This window comes from Osmerus mordax, chromosome 15 (assembly GCF_038355195.1).
Source record: "Osmerus mordax isolate fOsmMor3 chromosome 15, fOsmMor3.pri, whole genome shotgun sequence".
NCBI classification, from domain to species: Eukaryota; Metazoa; Chordata; class Actinopteri; order Osmeriformes; family Osmeridae; genus Osmerus; species Osmerus mordax.
Genome location: NC_090064.1, coordinates 10,169,160 through 10,188,820, shown reverse-complemented (window position 1 = coordinate 10,188,820; position 19,661 = coordinate 10,169,160). Strand labels below are relative to the sequence as shown.

At 40.1% G+C, this 19,661-nt stretch overlaps 1 protein-coding gene across 2 annotated transcripts; it reads right to left on the bottom strand.

The window, feature by feature from the left end:
- Positions 1–4,167: 4,167 nt before the first annotated feature.
- Positions 4,168–18,542, bottom strand: cdh10a (cadherin 10, type 2a (T2-cadherin)). 2 transcript variants are annotated; one of them, XM_067251290.1, is made up of 11 exons: positions 18,330–18,542; positions 12,342–12,636; positions 10,988–11,107; positions 10,470–10,637; positions 9,913–10,100; positions 8,966–9,219; positions 7,666–7,802; positions 7,441–7,562; positions 7,119–7,227; positions 6,565–6,816; positions 4,168–4,646 (listed from the first exon to the last, which is right to left on the bottom strand). In XM_067251290.1, exons 1-11 carry the CDS (start codon positions 18,540–18,542, stop codon positions 4,168–4,170), a joined length of 2,337 nt encoding a protein of 778 aa, XP_067107391.1. The 2 variants fall into 2 exon arrangements, with proteins under 2 accessions (XP_067107391.1, XP_067107392.1); XM_067251291.1 differs by lacking the exon at positions 10,988–11,107 and having other exon boundaries at positions 18,330–18,398.
- Between the last annotated feature and the right edge of the window lie 1,119 nt (positions 18,543–19,661).

Here is a 19,661-nt window from a genome sequence, read left to right as displayed (position 1 = left end):
GAGTGTCCCAGTCCTGACAGTACCGGCCTGGGTCTTAGAAAATTGGCTTTGCTATGACACAGGATGACTTTTATGTAGTGAAAAACACTGGGAAGGCACTGTCAAGTTTAAAAGGGAATCTTTATGGGCAAAAGGCATATATTTATGATGCAGCATCCTTGCCCTAAAATTCCCCTGTAAATGTGACACAAACAAGAATGACAGTTGAGGACTAGTTAATTAGTTTGAGAAAGCACATACTGTCGGATACTGTAGCTGAAATGGGCCCAAAGCTTGTTCTGTAATTCTCAAGGATGAAACATTGCCAACCTTGTTAGCTTCAAACACAAGTTACAGTATAGTGACCCTTCAAAAAATGACCAACAACTGAAAGAAAAGCTCCAGATTCCTCCCATTTCTCCAAAGAGAGGAATACACAGAGGAAGTCGTTTTTCATTCACTCAGTGGTACAGTCCCTGATGAATCAGTAGGTTAATCACTCATCTCTAGTTCTTGTAGCTCACTGAAGTGAGTTTTTAACCTGTTATTAGAGAACACACAGTCACAGAACAACCTGGGAATCTCCCCAATGGATTGTGCCTCAGGTGGTCTCCCTGGCCTGTCACATTCCATCCACATGTCAATAGCTCACTTCCATTATTGATTGCTAGGACAACCTCAGAAGTATTCCCCCCACCCACCAAACCTGCTGAATAAAAAACATGTATTATAAATTGTTACATGTAACACTGCTTCTCAGCCTACTTCACAGGGGGTACAATAACATCTCCTCCAAAGCTTTTGAAGTTATCACATAAACCTGTGTTGTTCATGAAGAGTATGGGCACTGTGCTGTACAAGTTGGGTGGGAATACATGGGGGAGGTTCTTGGTAAGGGAGAACGCGTAGTCTTTCATGTACGGACGGAAACGGAAATTGAGCAATTTTTTGCTGATGTGGCTCTACGATGTATGAAAAATAGCAAAGCTATTCAGAATCGATCAATGGAAGCTTCAAAACTGAGCACAGATGCCCACACTTTGCGCAGAAGTGTTAACGATGGGATTATAGAGTATAAAAGGGTGCGACCAAGCAAAAACTGTTCACACATGAAAACTTGACAAGCGATTTGAGAAAATGTCCGCAATAACCTGAGGTAACAGAATAATTTGTTGCATCAAAGAGCTTGTCTCATGTAGCAAAAGATCAATACTTTTCATGTAGTTTGAGCGGCTTTGGACTCACCCGTAATACAACATGATATCACCACAAGTTTCTTTTTTTTTTTTTGGTCTGTCATGTATTATTCCATATGACATGCAAATGCTTTTGGTACATCAGACAAGCTGTGATGAGCAGTCATCTCGCTGCCTTCCACTTATGCCTGGGGGTGAGAATCAAGAGAGAGAGAGAGAGAGAGAGAGAGAGAGGATTTCCTGTCTTTGATATCTTGCTGAGACCCTGAGGAGAGATGCCCTTTCCCACAGTTCAACGCTCCACACGGGTCATTTCAGTTGGGTGAGCACACCATGTGAAACATGTACGTGATGCGCCATTAACTCAGTGATTAAATGATTACCACATCTCCCTGAAGTCACGGCTTCTTTAAAATGTGGTCCTCTTCTTTCTTTCATCTCCAGAAAATGCTAGAGTGGGGACCGATCTTTATTGGAGTTAACAGCTTGATATCATGATTTCAAGCAATCTGAACCATGTCCTTTATGATCATGCCCTGTAAATCATATTATTGTAACCTGTGGTGTTACTCATTGCACACAAATTGGTATGTTCAAAACAGAATGTGAAAACGCCAATTTGTGAATAGTTCCCCATGTGCCTTTTTTCTCAGCAAGATATCAAACAAATTGACTTCTTTGACAAGACACTGCATCACAACTACAACTACCTAATTATGTTATGTTGCATGTATGTTGTTTTTAATGTTAAAAGTGAATTGTTTGGCTCCAGACAACATTGGAGATGTTGTGTTCATGTTTAGTGAGTGTGCAGGTAGCTGTTAGGGACAGTGTCATGATATCGTAATATTTGGTAGTTCACATTGTTCTTCTCAGTCTTCTGCAAATGTATATAGAGTTTTCTTACATACAAAGGAAACAGAAAAGGCATTTCAATGTTTGAAATCAATTGCTGTAAAACAGTTTTTAATTCTAATGCTATACTAAGTGGTACATATTTTCAAAGAACAAGAAACAATTGGATACAATATCTGAACATGCCCTTAATTGTTAACAAGTTCTCAGACTGAATGAGCATTTACAGTTGTACTAAAACTAATAATCATCATAGTTTAGATTGGGCTGCTATGGGAGGAGATTTATTTCATGATTCTGTCCTTGATTTTCAATGTTGTTTCAAAGAGTGTTCTGCATTGGCAAGATTGAATTTGATTTCCGTCATCTACTATATCTATAAACATATAACTCGGTAACTACATTTAAATATATGCATTTAAAAGATAGGCGTTTCTAGTAAATACTTTATAAATACACCATTAAATGGTTAAGCAGTGTCGATTATAAAAAAAAATGAACAAACGAAAGTATCTATGTGGTGGGCAGAGTATCTGTCAGAGGAAAGTTGAATGGTAGAACGGAGCACTCTATTCTTATCTTCCTTCTCTTGAGTCACAGCTTGATCATGCCTGTTCCATCACCCCAAGCTGATTCCTGATTAGATATCAGTCAAATGGACAATGCTCTTTTTTTCTCCCAACAAAAAATGAGGAAAATTAGATGTTTCAAGGTTAGCTTGTCTTGTTTTGTTTCTCTTTTGTAAGAATATGTTTTTTCTTCAGACAAAGCGTGACACTTCTTAAGATTGCTCAACATTTGCCAATAATCATATGTATTCCCTTCATAGATAATTAATAGGTCAGGCTCAGGGATAAGGTTGCATGCAATGGTTCAGCAGAACAGATACTGTAGTGTTTGGTATGAGGGGTAAGCCTGTTTGAAGAGGATAGGCTAATACGAAAGATTCACATTTTTACTCCCAAAGCTTTCCATTGCTGGTCCCATGGAGATTAAGTTAAGAAATAAATCATTGATATCTCCCAAAAATATGGCATTTCAATGCGGCATTTCACTTCAATTGGAATGAAGACTTATTATAGAAGGATTATATAAAAAACTGTAAGCCTTTACATTACGGTCACAATGCAACATTGACTACCCATGCAATACCTAAAGTCAAAAAATGTATGTTTTGTATAGGTATTTAATAGGTAGGTAATTGTCAGACATTGGAATTCCTATGTAACTAACTGAAATAACAGATGGCGTAGGTCATTACAAAAGTGTAGAAAGTGTGGGGGAAGGGTGTAAGGGGTAAGGCTGTGTTCCAAAACAACATACATGTAAATATCCACTTACCCTTGGAAAGATCATCCTCTCCCATAACAACTTTCACCTGTAAAATATATCAGACCATCCAACCGAAATTAAGTATAACTGCTATGTTGTTATAGGTAGGCTATTGCCATGTAATTTAATGAAACCATAGTGTAAAGTGTTTCTAAAAGAGCTACTTAATACACATTTAAGATGCAGTTTCAGACATACACCAACATGTTTACGGGTTTGTTTTCTCTCGAAACTTTATTAATAAAATAAGTATAAAAATATAAATATAAAACAATATGACATGGCATCCAAACAGTGAGAATTCAGTGTATGACAAATCCTACAATGTACAGTCCTCATTACATTTTACGCCTATTATGATTAAATGAATCCACAGTTTGACAATTTACCTCACCAACCATTCACATGAACAATGTTTGTCAAACAAAGATAGCAAATACAATAAATGATGGTCGATCATTAAAAACAGTTCATACATGTACATATTTTTTTTATTTATTTTGCCAGAAAAAGCTATTTTTTTGTTAATTGTCCCTCTCAATAAACATTAATAGTATACAATACTACTATCGGTCTCCCCAATTACAAAACACATTGTCCACACCATTGGTCACACAAATTTCCTAAAGTTCAAAGGCATCTTTACTGATAAGGACCATAAAACAGTAAAACTGTGAGAGCTGTCAACAGTTATGAGATAATGTTTTTCTATCTACTTTATCATCCACATCGATGGCTTGAAGGGAGTATGTGTGTGTGCACACGAGAGAAGTGCGATATTGTGACCTTTGACACAAGTCGCTCTCTACGAGTCCTTCCCGATATACATTTCGGCCAGTTTTTTGAACGGAGGTCCCCAGTTGGTGAGATAATCATACTCCTGGTCGCCCTCGGTGGCAGAAGACTCCAGCGAGCTGAGGGACTCGGCCAGCGACCCGCTCCCTTCATATGCGTAGGTGGCAAGGGAGTCGTAAGGTGGCGCAGTGGGATCGGAGTCGTTCTCCTGGAGCCGACCGTTAATGAAGTCTCTGACGTCTGTGTTATCTTTTATAGGTGATGTCCTCCGAAATGGAAACAGCATCTCAGGGATGATGTCCCTGCGCAGCTTGTTAGCATCCATCACCTCCGGGTTGCGCAGCGTGCCGATGTCGAAGGCCTGAGTGTCCTCCTCTCCGCCCCCTTCGTCGTTATAGCTGACGACGTTGTCTCTCACGTCCTCTTTGGAGATGATCAGAGGCTCCTTCTTCCTCTGCCTCTTCAGGGAGGCAAACAGCACCACGATCACTACAGAAACATACAAGAGAGAGAAGGGAAAGAGAGAGAAAGGGAGAATGAGAAAATGGTAGAAAGAAGAGGGGAGGGAAGGCTTGCTATGAGACAACATAGATGTGTGCTTAGAAACAAGTGTTATCCCTAGAGCACATAGGAGTAAAAGCAACATTTGCCATTACAAATAGCTCCACAGCATTGCCTTTGGGGCACACTTCCTGATGTAAAACATTCAGAGGAGAAAACCGCTCCACATTTCTTCATTCACTGCAGTGTCACTTCGCAACAGTCATGTCGCTCGAAAAAACTGTGTTAAAGTTCCGCTATACCCTAGCACACAATTAAACGTCTCATTATGCCTATTCTCCTTAAGTGTCCAGCAAGACGATTGGCTGTTTTAATCAGAGGTCACATCACAAGCAGAACTCAACACCAGAGACTACATTCGTATGTGGGAGAGTCTTGTATCACTTAAAAAAAACGGGCAGCAGCCATCCCTCTTCTCCACGTTTGGCACAGGCTACAACACCCCGCCTCCCTACTCCTCAACAGCCTCTCCCGGGCCCCCCGTCTTTCTCAGCGGGTGCTGTTGTAGTGCTCTGCCTGTCTCCCACCCAGGTGTTAATTACAAAGCTCTCTCTGTGGGAAGGAGACTATTTTTCGGACCGGCCCCTACTGTGGAGAGGGCAAGGCGTGGAAATCCTTCGATGAAGTGGAGGAGGTGGAGGAGAAGGAGGAGGAGAGGAGTGGAGCGGTGAGGAGACGTTCCAGCTCAGTGCCCAGCCTGTTGGAGGCGAGTGGAGGTGAATGAGACAGTCTGTCAGAGGGGTTCAAGCGAGAAGAGCGTTGGATAATGAGCAGATGTCATGATATTTCGCTCAAGAGGCGAGCATGGGGTTCAACCTTCAGCACACTCAATCTGCGTGAGCAGATTTCTCCAGCACCAGACAACTGACAAGGGACAGGCAAGGGGGGGTGAGGATGTCAATACTTAATTTGCCAGCACCGGATCAGTTATGGTTGGATTAGATTGTTAGCATGATTATAGGCAGATGGTAACCAGGAAACAAGGACTTGTTAAAGGATGATCAGATTGAATGTTGTGTTAAGGATTGTACATTGTGTGAAAACCCTCCACCACCCACACACACACACACACACACAAAGAGCCAACCACACACTTTCAGGGGTATCATTATTGCCACTAGGTCAGTATGATGACTCTGTGGTATACTGTAAATGAATGGCATCATCATGCAAAGTGAGATGTATGATGATCAGACAGGGGCGAGGTTGTGCATGGTCACAAGAGGTTCAACGATTGTTGAAAAGCATTATTTATTGATGTGCCATTGAAAATATGCACTAACATATTTTTGCTTTTTGCTGAGGAAATGTAAATTGTACCATGCTGTTTTGGTCTGTGTGCTTTTACATACTGCATTAGCTCACAAAGGGGGCTGAAGTGGTGCTTTAAGATGTCAGGAAATAGCATTCGACCTACTTTAGCAGGAAAACACACAAAGACCTTTTTGTCAAGTGGATTTATCCACTAATGAAAGCAGCTTTCATCCACTGCACCATTTATTTGTATTTTATTATTATTATTATTTTTTTGGGGGGGTGGGTTCCAGGTATGTAAACAAGGCATATGTAAAGCAATATCCTATTGAGGGGTCCTATTTTCATGTGTTTAAAACAAGACCAGTGTAGATAGTCATAGCATTTCTGAACAGCAGAGTTAACTGAGGACCTGGCCGTCTCTCCAATTTAGTTACAAAGGAATCTGAAATAGTGGAAGAAAATGACAGCTGAACAAAACTCAAAAACTCATAATTCGGATTAATCAGTTTGCCATGCACCAGAAACTGCATGTGAGAGTGAATATACAAAAGACTCCAACATTTCAGCGGCAGTCAGGATTACTACTCACTCAAGAGGATGATGACACAGAGCAAGATGGCTACCAGGGCTCCGGTGGTGAGGCCGTCAGAGAATGGCAGCACCTCCGAGTTGCATGATTGCTTGTTGCCTTTGCTGTCGCATGCACAGATGCTGACGATCAGAGTGCTGGTGCTGCTCTGGATGGGGTAGTGGTTGTCTGAGATCACCACCGGCAGGTAGTACTCGCTCATCTCTCGCCGCCGGAAGCCTCCCTTGCGTGTCAAAATGGCTGCCGTGTTGTCTGGGGCAGAGTAAAAATGTTAGCAACTCAGGGAAAGTTCTGTCCTGAACAGCATTACCAAGTAAACTTTACTTTTGTCTTGTTTAGTGAACACTCACATCCCATATCAATCACTGTCCCAATCAAGTCATGTTTTTATCATGAAAGATGAATTAAAGACATGCAGTACTCATGTTGTCTCAAAGTGAGTGTTCTCTCTGGTAGATAACAGATTTAATGTAAACCCAAAGTGATTTGTAATAATTTCCCTCTAATTGAGATAACTGTACAACCTACAGTAAAGTGTCAAAGAAGTGGCTTACCTTCTTTGTCAACAATTGTGAAGTTTGGATTAGGGCTGCTTAAACTGAATGCAAATTTATGTCCAACAAGGGGTTCGTCGGAGTCCACTGCACTTATCATCTGAATAATCTGGTGATAAAGGTAAATATGCATATAATATGTTTTTTCGTTCAGCCTTGCACACAGAAAAGCAACAGAAAAATGAGGAGACATACGTCTCGAGGCTTAAATACTAATACTTAACTTTTGCATTATTGTGCTATTGGTAGACTGCTGGTTTCAATCAATGTGTAATGTTCAATAACCCCTATCCTATTTCATGAACAAACATCTTAAACCAACCTGTCCTGCTTTGACATTCTCACAGATTAACGTGTCAAATGATTTGGCAAATTCAGGTGCATTGTCATTGACGTCCAAGACCTTGATGAAAACTGGGACTCGAGTGGTCTGGCGAGGATTATCTGGACAGTGATTAAACATATATTGGTAAACAGACAACAATCAGATTGTTATTGTAAGATTGTTGTCAAAGTAAAGTTCATAAAAGAAGAAGAATAAACTCACTGATTTCCGTTGCAACCACAGATATATTATGCCATTTGGACATTTCTCTATCCAGTCCTTTCAGTGTTGTAATGGTGCCATTGATAGAATCTATGTTGAAGAGTCTCTCCAGATCTGTATGGCGGTCTATAGAGTACCTGCGAACAGAAAGGAAAAACCTTTTTGAAAGACAGACATAGATTCCAAAGATATCTCTACATTTTGAAATCTCAAAACATCCCTCTCTGTCTTACTACTCTGTTTTCTCGAGTGGTTTTTGATATCATTACACTGAAAGACTATACAGGACAAATTACATTTGTATGTCTCAAGCATTGGATCTAAAAGCATGCATCTTTGCTTTGTCGGGAAATATCACGTCCTTCATACTGCTCTGTCATTTATCATTGTCAACTTACATATTCCACTGACATTTGAATATGGAACACAATACTGCATGCGGCCTGAACAGAGAATGGCATATCTTCATGTTGGAGACAGACAGGCGCCATATGTGTGGAATGGCAGAGCAGAGCCGTGTGAATCGATAGAGCAAATTAGACTCCTTTCACTTTGACTTTGTGCTGCTGCTCGCCAGGCTTACATAATTCTGGGAAATAAACAGTGTCTGTATTCACTTCACAGGACCGCCATCTTCCACTGGGAAATCACCAGGAGGGACCATGAATAATTTGCTTTTTCTTCCCTCCTCACACTGACACACGGCTACACTGATGGATTAGATTTAGCCAAGCGGACACATTTCCACCCAAAAAAGCCGTGATAAGAGGAGACTTTGAATTGTGAACAGGCTGTGCGGCGGATAGTTTTCCTGTTGTTTCCATTTGCTTCTTTATCATGACAAATTGGTGCTGGAACAATGGGTTTGGGTCATGAACAATTGTAATTACAGCAATCACATCATTGCCTGAACCTTCAACTCAAGGAAATGTCTTTCAATAATTAGTAAACAAATAAATCACTCTTAATTGCTTCCTTATCGCTCATCTTCAATGTAGTATTGTAAGGTAATACAACCCTAACCCTAACTAACTAGATGTGCAAAGATGACACGCAAGACCCTTCTGCCGTGCAGCTACAAGAGGTGTCATGAGTGAAGGCATTACTGTTGATTTGTACTGAGCACATTTCAATAGAGCAGTACGCCATCAGAATTAAGACTTGCTGAACCTGACCTGTTCTGTTTCAGTCTTGGGTAACTCACTTGACTTGCTGAACCTGACCTGTTCTGTTTGGGTCTTGGGTAACTCACTTGACTTGCTGAACCTGACCTGTTCTGTTTGGGTCTTGGGTAACTCACTTGACTTGGTTGTTGTCTGCGTCAGGGTCTCTGGCAGACACCACCCCTACAAAGCTGCCTGCTGCCGTATCCTCATGCACGTCCAGGATGTAAGGATTCCTGCTGAACACTGGAGACTCATCCACATCCTCCACTGTCACCCGTACCGTGGCGTCGTCTTTGAAGCGCAGCCCGTGGATGAACCGTGAGTCTAGATAAGTGTTCTTTACCTCCACTTTGAACACATACATCCTCTTGGTCTCGTAATCCAGTTGCTGATGTTGTGAGACAGAAATGAAGATAACATAGTTTTTATGTTGTTGTTTTTTTAATCTTTGCTTGAATTTCACATCATGCCCAACAGATGCAACACTGTGATGTAAAGTTCTGCTCTTTAGAAATAGCAAGATATCTTTTTCAAACTTTCAAACTTTTCATCTATAATACTGTATGCTGAATTGTGAGCCCGCTTCAAGAGAAGAATCCTCATATCACCAGCACCTTTGTGAGAGTGCTAAAGAGAGCTCTTGCCTATTTCCAACACTGCATTATCGTGTTCACTCTGCGGAGTATCTAGATTTATTAACTTGCAAGTCAAAGTACTTCATCCAATACACCTTTGTACATAAAAGGAATGATATCAGGGTGTCCCTTATAATCTCAGTCTGTTCAGCTATTTGCATAATTGGCTAAGGAACTGAAAAGACTGACCTGGCTCTGAGGAGAGAAGCTAAAGCTGGATTTCAATAGTCTTTCAGATTCTTTCACAAAATCCAAGGAGCAATAAGGAGCTCTTGACATTGAAAATAATTAAGCCACTTTCACAGAGATAATGATACAGAATGAGTCTAATTCTGAAAATAACAGCTTTTCAGAAAAAAAGTGCAATCTCAGGATGCTGACATCACTCAGGAAAAAGTGAGGGGTCTCTCTTAAAATCCAACTGGATGACTAACGTAAAGGTTTACCTTTTTAACTGTAATAATGCCTTCCTGTGTTGCTTGGTCGGTGACAATCCTAAACATTTCTTGTCCATCTCCACCAACAATGCTGTACTCCATCTCAGCATTCTGGCCCACGTCGGCATCTTCCGCTTTGATGCGACCTATTGCTCCTCCAATTTCAGCCGACTCCAAAGTGGTGAGACGGAATGTGTCTAAGGAAAACAAGCGGAAAAGAAAACGTTCAATTCCAGAGTTGTTGTGCCATGGGGTACTGTCTGAGTATCTTTGTTTATTCAGTATGTTAGTTCCTCCACCTCTTTGGAGACAAACCAAGCTTTAAGTATTGGGTCGTTTGAGAGAATTTTTGCTTCAGTGAACTGCTGTTGCTTTTATGGCAATTTTTGTCCAACATTTGTTTTGACATTGGTTTTGGGACTTCATTAAAAAGGATAGGTTTTATTTCTAACATTTTCTTTATAGACTGATTGAGTACTAGATTAATGCAAGTTATAAACAGTCGAGTAGTAGTACTGTAGATGCCTTTAGTAGCCATTACAAAATAAATAAGAACGAGGTCTCACGGTTAGCAAATCGAGGAGGGCTGTCGTTGACGTCTGAAAGGGTGATGCTGACTGTGGTGGTCCCTGAGAGCCCACCCATCTGTCCAGCCATGTCCTTGGCCTGGATCACCACCTGGTAGTTCTCCTTCACCTCTCTATCCATACCAGGTAAAGCTGTCCGAATAGTGCCTTGATAGAAGCAAAATATTTAATTATTGATATTTCCTAAACTGTGAATTTATGTGTTTATCTCACAGATCAGATTTTGTCGGTGCGTTTTTATGTTGCATCATTGCATGGGGAATATTTATTTTAGATTTAATCTAACTCATATACTAAACCATCTGAAACCAAAATACACCAAAATACAAATATCCACCCCATTAACAAGACTGAGTAAGCCATCTCAAATTTAAGAACAAACCCAGTACATTCAGCACTGCAAGGCTTCTATTTGCAGAGTGAAGTAGGGGATAATACATACACAGAACTGACAGAAACAGAAGTGCTTGCAGGCCCATTACCTTTGGATTACTTACCATTGTCAGAATCCACAGAGAAATACGGCTGTCCTTGCAGAATGCTATACACCAGCTTGGCACTGTTCCCGTAGGTTTGGTCATCAGCATCGGTAGCAGTGACTTGTACAACATATGTCCCTGTGGATGAACAGAAGGTAAGATGCTATGTATAATAATATCCAAGCAACCACTGAACAACAGTAGTTCAAGGGTAGGCTTCACATCTGTGTTGACTGGAGACTGTTTCAAACAGCTTTGTAATGAAGCCCTCAGTGTTTCCATCTCCAAAAATATGTTAGAGAGCTGCAAGTGAAACAAAAGTAAGTAATGGGTAGAAATGTAAATACCGGTATACTGTGCTTTAGGAGCATTGTATACCACTAGTAGAAATACAATGTAGATGTTTGGTGTGCTTCAGCCAGACGTTGCCTGTGCAGCCATGTAAAGGCATGCCCTTGGCATTCTGGAGACCTCTGCAATGTCCTGGCTGGGTTTTGACTGTCTTCAAGCATACTAATGAGAGCCAGAACATCTGTTGTGTTTACACCCCGAATTGATTACAGAAAAGGGGTGCAGTGGACATTTCATAGTTGAATGCTTTGATTAAACTGTTTTTTCATGCTCAACACATAGGCTATTTGTTACTTGTGTGGTGACCGTGACCTACTGTATCTTTTGGCAGGGCCTATTTCATAGCAATTTACAGCTGCCATCCTCAAACATGCCATATCCCACGACATTGCTATCTGCCTTGATGATGGATGAACAGCATGAAGGCACAGTGTACTGTACATGAGTTTACACATTGTGTTTGGAAAACAAACAGGTACATCCTGCATGGCTAGTCACTTTGTGGCAACATTTTAACATGATATACTGTATCTGACCATGAACATCTTAAAATGCTTACATCCATCTGAGCTACGGCAGTTTTCTGATCAGGTCAACAACACTTTGCAATATTCATTGAACTATTACATACAATTAATATTACTTGAAGAAGAGGGCAAGAAGCCAAATCTAAAATGTTGAGAATGGCTTCCAAAAATGCATCACAATTCACTAAAGATGATATGTACATGTCGAATTAACATTGTAGAACAACAACATTGTCAGCATTGAAAAGTTCAATACTTACAGTATTGCACACAAAAATACTTGTAGGGGCTTCAGAATTAATAACTCTGATTTAACAATTCCGCACTCATACAAAAGTGACACACAACTTCAATATCCTAGTATTTCAGCCGGTTCAGCATAGTTAGTTTTTAAAGATCATCACTCATACATTTCAAGTTTTGAAAGTCAAGGTCTGCAGTACTATTAGTTTGTTTTTTTGGATCCAAGCATTGTAAAATGATCCTCTACTTACCAACATCTGACATTTCAGCAACATTTGCAAAGTAGATTTCCTTGGCAAATTTGGGCTCGTTGTCATTGATGTCATGTATTTTAATGTTAAATTCTGTGTCAGGTTCCAAATCAATGTTTGTGATTCGATCCACGACCTTGGCATGAAGTGTGTACATGGCCTTCTCCTCCCTGTCCAGCCTCTTGGTGGCATGGATGTCCCCTGACTTCTCGTCGATCAGAAACAAAGAGCCTGCCCCGTCTCCGGTAAGAATATACCTGATGTTACCATCCCCTTTGTCCATGTTGGAGTGTAGCTGTGGATTTGAGAGTATTGGTTAGACATAATGATCAAAGCTGAATGAGTCAAAGTTAAAAATGTGAACACTTCAAGGGTTCATTCAAAATCCTCTATCATATTTTTATTTGTGTTTTATACTTTTCACAATCATATGGTTGTGTTGGCTTTGTCATGCTATCGGTTGGACTCCCATTTTTACAGAAAACCTGAATTATTTAAAACCACCTGTTTCTTAGCAACATGATTGCATGCTTCAAAAAGCTTGTCCTTCTGTCAAACTGATTGCAATGCTTCTTCTGCCTTTTCAAGTATCTATTTCTTTAACAAGATGTCCAATCTAATCAAAATAATTACTCTGTGCGGATGATTTCTTAGGGAAAAGCTAAATTACTCATGATTCTCAAAAAACACCATGACTGTGGTCGTGTGTAAGAACAGTGTGAAACAATGTTATATACGTACATATATATGTCAAACAGTGTCTCACACTGTTCTTACACACACTATTTATAAATACATACATGACCTATTTTATTCTTGAAGTAATGTATGACTGTCATGGAATAGTAATATATGCAAAACGCTGCAGACACTGGCTTGAAACGTATTAATGTACTGTGTGTCAGTAGATATATTTGGAGTCATATCTCATGGGCTCACATTCTGAATGACAGGGAGAGCAGGACTCTAAATGTACTTCAATTACTTATGAATATTAATATCAACATACTGAGAGAAAACTAATTATTTTCCTCAATCTGAAAATTGAGATCAGCAAAGCAAATAAAGCAAATATGCATAGCCAACCTGTATGGATGCAACTATAATTTGGTTATAAATGCAACTATAATTTGGTTGATAAAAAAGTCTGTGTGTCTTTCAGTTGAATGTGACAGAATGTTACTCTTAAAACATTGTTATTTTTAGGATATTCTACATGTAAATTATTATTACATATTATTACATTTAGCAGACGCTCTTATCCAGAGCGACTTACAGTAAGTACAGGGACATTCTCCCCAAGGCAAGTAGGGTGAAGTGCCTTGCCCAAAGACACAATGTCATTTTGCACACACGGGAATCGAACCAGCGACCTTCTGATTACTAGCCTGATTCTCTACCCACTCAGCCACCTGACTCCCTTATTAAGCATCTAAGCATAAGAGGCCTACTTTGATACTTCTACATTTCCTCAGGCATAAACACAAATAATTTTTATTCTATATGATCAAATTACACATTTGGCCACATGTTGTTGATATCACACTTATTTTTGGCAATTTAAATATTCAAGAAACGCTTCTAATTAGATGTGACTTACCTGTTTTCGAAAGGATTTGTGATATACCACAGTATAAAATTACAGTAATACACACACAGTTTAAAGTATTTTATCTAAATATTTTACCTCTAATCATTTATTATTTTACTATACAGTTTCCTCTCATAAATGTTGTTTATTTGGCTTTTCCTTCATCCGATGAACAATAAAGTGATAGGGTAGAACAAATAGCCAAACTGTCAAAGGCAGCAACAAATATGCTAATTGGAGTTGGGCAGTACTTAGACAACCTAACCTTTCTAACCTAAACTCTATATTCTGTACACCAACTTTGTATGTCAACCTAATGCCTGATCAGATTGTCTACCCAGCATATTATGAAGTTGACCATACCCTCCATTAACCCTCCACTAACACAAGAAGCGTCAAGCCATTTTTCCCTACCTATGGTGCCGTTAGGGGTCAAATTGGCCTGTGAGTCTCCAGACAGGGACGTTCTGTCTGTCATTCATTTCTGAGTTTTAAGTGAAGTTGGTACTTCCGTTTTTGATGTGTATGAGAGTTTATATTTGTTTTCTTTACTCAACAATTCAACCATGTACTGTACATCCTTGAGCCCAGGTTATAGAGGTTAAGGTGTGAGATTAGTTTAAGCAAAAAGGTAAAGTCGCAAACTAGCAATCTACCCCAGAAGCACTCCTTGTTCTTGTGTCTAATACAGCATGCAGATGACCAAGCTCCAATATCTTGTATATAAACATATGCACATATGACTCCCCATAGACAGGCTGGTGTAGTTGAACACCAAGCGAAGACAGTACGTACGGCTCAACACGATATTCAGTTTTGGACTAGAACATAGGGTGTGTTAGGGTGCAACATAAATGTATTATTGAAAAAAAGAATTCAAAAACTGTGCTGTAAAGTTGTCATTGTGTTTTCCAAAATATAATGTATTTATGTAAGGGAGTCAGGTGGCTGAGCGGTGAGGGAGTCGGACTAGTAATCCGAAGGTTGCCAGTTCGATTCCCGGTCATGCCAACTGACGTTGTCTCCTTGGGCAAGGCACTTCACCCTACTTGCCTCGGGGGAATGTCCCTGTACTTACTGTAAGTCGCTCTGGATAAGAGCGTCTGCTAAATGACTAAATGTAAAAAGTGAGAATGTGTTGGTCAGTGAAACTGTTTTTATTTAAGATTTGGAAGCTCTCCTTGCATCACAAACGAAGCCTTTGACAGAGGAGAACCTTGAGGAGTCAAATCCCCTAGCACAAACACAGAGGAACAGTCAGTAAAGCAGCAAACTCATTGGCAATTCTTGTCAGGTCTGTGGCATTGCATAGTGCTGCAGAGCAGAGATAGGAAAATATAACCCAAAATGGATACAGAACCATTATAGTTTCTCTGTCTCTCTTTCCCTCTTTCCTCCTTTCTTACCCAATCTGCTTCCTACTCTTCTCTTTTCCTTTGCCTCACAAACAGAATGTGAACAAAGTAACAGCACAAGAACACACATCAAGACTTGGTTTTCATAGAACTGTCTCAAACGTTTACCCTGACCCAACATATGCAGTTCTGCAGGTCAGGCAACAAATACCAGGCTAACAGTTTCGATTCAGGTAATATTTTGTCACTACACAGGCTTGATTAATTGGATGATGTTTATTAGTAACTATGAAACTAGAGCCACCATATCAACCAATACACTTAAGACAATTACATGTCCTATGGGCCATAAGATATACAGATATCTGCTATAACTGACAATGAATCATCAACTTCCAGAAAAATAGCTACATAATGTGAAGACAATGCCAGATACTAAAGGTGTCTCGCAATCAGACATGTATAATTTGACCATGTGTGAGTGCATTTTTGTTATTGCCAATACATTAAAATGTACAATCGTTATACTCCATGAACATCTAGAACATTTATGAAAGCTTTTTAAAATCTTAACACAGTAATGTGCTTTTCACATCCCTCTTTTTGCGTGAGGTTTTGCAAGTTTACAGTATAGTAGTAATAAAAGTTGCTTGAAAAAGAATACAAATACCGCAGAATAAGCAGATATTTTTCATGTCACCCTTTTAAGATTGATAATGGTTATTGTGAGACATAAAGTTCAAGTCAGACAGGGATATTGCAGGTAGACTGGAGGTGGTCTTGATTAAATGTGAAATAAACAAGCCCGCCCACAGTGCTTCTGCAAAGGCCATTAAATGCTCCTTACGACAAAGGCCATCAAGGTCTTTGATGGCTTTGTGCTGGGCCTGTAAGTGCCTCTCTGACAGTACAGGCTTTTTAGCACTCTTCACACACAACACTTGATTGAAACTGATGGAATTACTGATACGGATCGCAACAGCTTCCTCTGTAAAACAGCATGCGGGCATCTCTTCCCCCTCCCTCTATTATTTATTGAGGCCTCATGTCTTACTGGCAGTTTAATAGTGAGTGATATTGGACACTGGGTGAGTGGAGAGCTGGCGAATGTGATGCTGTCATGCCAGAGAACTTGCGTGCCAAAGACCATCAAAGGGCCAGGAAGAAAGCCAGCATGCAGCAGTCACTGACACATCAATGGGCAGCCTCTTTATAGTCAGGCTTGCTTTGTCGTCTCATCGCATAAGACAATGAGGTGAATTTCATTGGCCTGTTTGATTGATTTATCGTCTCCCCTCTCTCCATCTCTTTTAGGTGTTCTGTTCTCTTCAACGCATCAGTATGATGCTTCCTGCCAAGCAAGTTGTCATATCCCCATACTCAACCCTGCACATGACACTTGTTTACTCCCAGGATTGAGGCGTGCGATGAAAGCCAGCTTCCTCTGAGAAAATTGGCTGTCGGCAGTCACCTCATTTCCCTCCCTCAGGATGATAACGGCGGCTTTCTCCATCGCATCTGTCTCCATGTGCTATCGCAGCACTGGTGACTTGACAGAGGCTCCTCTGATCTGAAGGGGTTACAGCACAGGAAAATATTTCCTCTTCCGTGATTCTTATCAGGGCTCTGTCGGGCTAACACAGGCCTCAGTGAGGAAAAGCCATGAAAGGGTAGACTCATAAGCCCCGGGTGCAATGACTGGATCAGTGGTTACGTTGTGTTTGCTGCCTTGTAGTTTGGATGAGAAACTCATTGGACCAATTAGTAGTGAGGAGGAGACACATTCTTGAGCTACAGGTGTTGTCTTGAGGATAAGTTGCCTGCATATCAATACCAGCTTTTATTGAGTCTAATTAGGTCTTGATATCACACATTATTGAAGGGCAAACTTCGTGATCAATCAACATGATTAAATGTGCATGTATATGTCTCTGGGTGAAGAAGAATGTGAAAACTCAAAAATGTTATAACGAAACATACAATTGATGCATACTAATGAGTTAGAGTCAGGCCAGTGATAGATGTCCCAAGGCAATGGCTGAAAAGATTTCTGAAAGTAATAAACCAACTCCAAAAAAGCCTTTACACAACCGACAGACATTCTTTCTTGGTAGGCTATCTACTGAGGCCCCCTTAATAATTTTACAAACAATAACCTATTTGACATTGACAATGGACTCTGAGTTAAAGGTTCCCTAGATTAAGAACTGATAACACTGATTAACACTTTTCACGAGTCTTGCTATAGTAGGATGTGTAGCCTGCAGTCGTTTTCACAAGATCTTCTAACATTTTCAAACAATAAAAAGCCTGGTTGAATAGCATACCTGTCTAAACCCTGTCTAAGCATTATGGTTGAATAGCATACCTGTCTAAACCCCAGTGAACGGTTCTTCTGGTTTCTTGAAACAGTGTAGCAACTTAAAGTGTAGCAAAAGTATATAGTGTGGAAGAAATTGGGATTTCCGGTGTGCTTACATTATTCACTAATCAATAGAACTAGTCATTGGATACTAGTTAGTACGTTCTCATGTAAGCTTGCTATTAATAAGAGTATATTGTGTCTATGTGTCAGGGTTAATAGATGTTCGGGGTCAGGAGAAAGTACCCTGCTAAACGTTCCTTGTCATGACTACAAGGAGAGCTCCAACTATGAACTCTCTAGTCTGAGAGTTGTCATGTGTTGGGAGCAGTGAATCTCTTTCTCTGAGACTGGTGAAACGTCATTACTGCCTGACTGTCACAATCTATGTTTACATTCTTGTGCCCTATAAAAGATGGTCCTCCGGCCTTCGGAGCTGAGAGAGACCTGGTTGAGACATAAGCTTGGTGTTGTGTTGTCATTTATGGTCAGAAGACTGGTTTTCTCTCCCAATCTGTAGTTTGATAATAACTTATTAAAATCCAGAACTTAACTGAACTTAGTCACTCCGTTTATGAAGAGACGGACAAAACACTTTCTTCATCAATAGCATAGTACAACAGTCCCTAAATTGTCAAGATTGCATTTAAACAACCAGAAGCAGGTGATTGAAACTTTACCTTGCCAACATATTGATGGTCGTTTCCTGTGTACTCCTCCAGAAGAAAGAATTGATTCCACATCCATCCTCGTTTGGAACGATGGAGTATCCTTCCATCATTTTCAGATGCACTTCCAAACACATTCCCAGTATTCCCAGGTGTAAAAGGCAAGGCCCAATTTGGCCATATAAAGGAGAGCATCAGAATAAGCAAGAACTGATTGGCTATCATGGTATCCAATCACTCGGGGTTATGACGAAGGAATTATGGTAACAAGCTTATTGTTGGTTGAACACTGGAATGCAATGTCACCATATCAGGCATTGTAGTCCTGTCTTTGATCTTGCAATGATCCTGAGAATGAAAAATACAAAACTTTGTTAGATTTATGTGTCACATGCCATGACTTGTAGAGGCAATTGTATACAATTTTTACAAATCTAATGTTTCAAAATCTTATATTTCAGAAAGCACCTAGATTCACAAGTTTTTTTCAAGCACTTTTCAAGCTTTACTGCAGGATCCCCATTTAGTATTGTTGTCAGTTCTGTTGCTGTGGTATATTGAGGTACTGAGTCCCAATGCGCCAAGGCTAGGTCTGATAGGTAATTTGGACATGCATGCATAATTTAGGATCCTCTGGATGTTAATCCTAATATATCAAGCATCTTTTTTGTATAGTGAGAGCCATGTATGAAGGTTACAGTGCCAGAAAAATCCTGACAAGCATTAATTGTGTATCTCATTGGGGAATAGTCTACAAGCAGGCCACATTTGTAATTTCTCTGTTCAAAGATCCAAACAATAATAATCATATCATCAATTGGGGCACTTGAATGAAAAAAATACCTGTTTTTGTCTGCAAACAAATTACTATAGTGGTTTCATTGATATAGTTAAGTGATATGCAAATTAATAACAACCCATGATGCAAACCAAATACATGTTCAAGAGTTTTAAAAGTAGGATGTCAGTGCTTCCATCACTCTTGTTGTGTGTCTCATGACACTTAAGAGAGTAAAAAGCACCAGTCAATCAAAACCAAAGAAATCTGAGATGAGTACATTCCTGAACCTGTGCTCTACAGGAGAACACAGCTGTGATTATTACAAGACTCAAGTGTTGCTTTTTGTGTAGTTTCAAAACGAAAGAGTAAACTATGGACTTCTCTTGCATCAGTCAGAGGATACATGCAGAGAAGAGGGAAAACTCATTGGGTGCCAATACGCTGTAAGCTGATGATGAACTGTTATCACTGTGGTGCGTGCCTTGGGTTTGTCGTGAGTGTGACAAGTGCATTCCGGAAATCGGTAAACGCGGGCTGCAATTAATCTGGGCTGATTCTTGTGA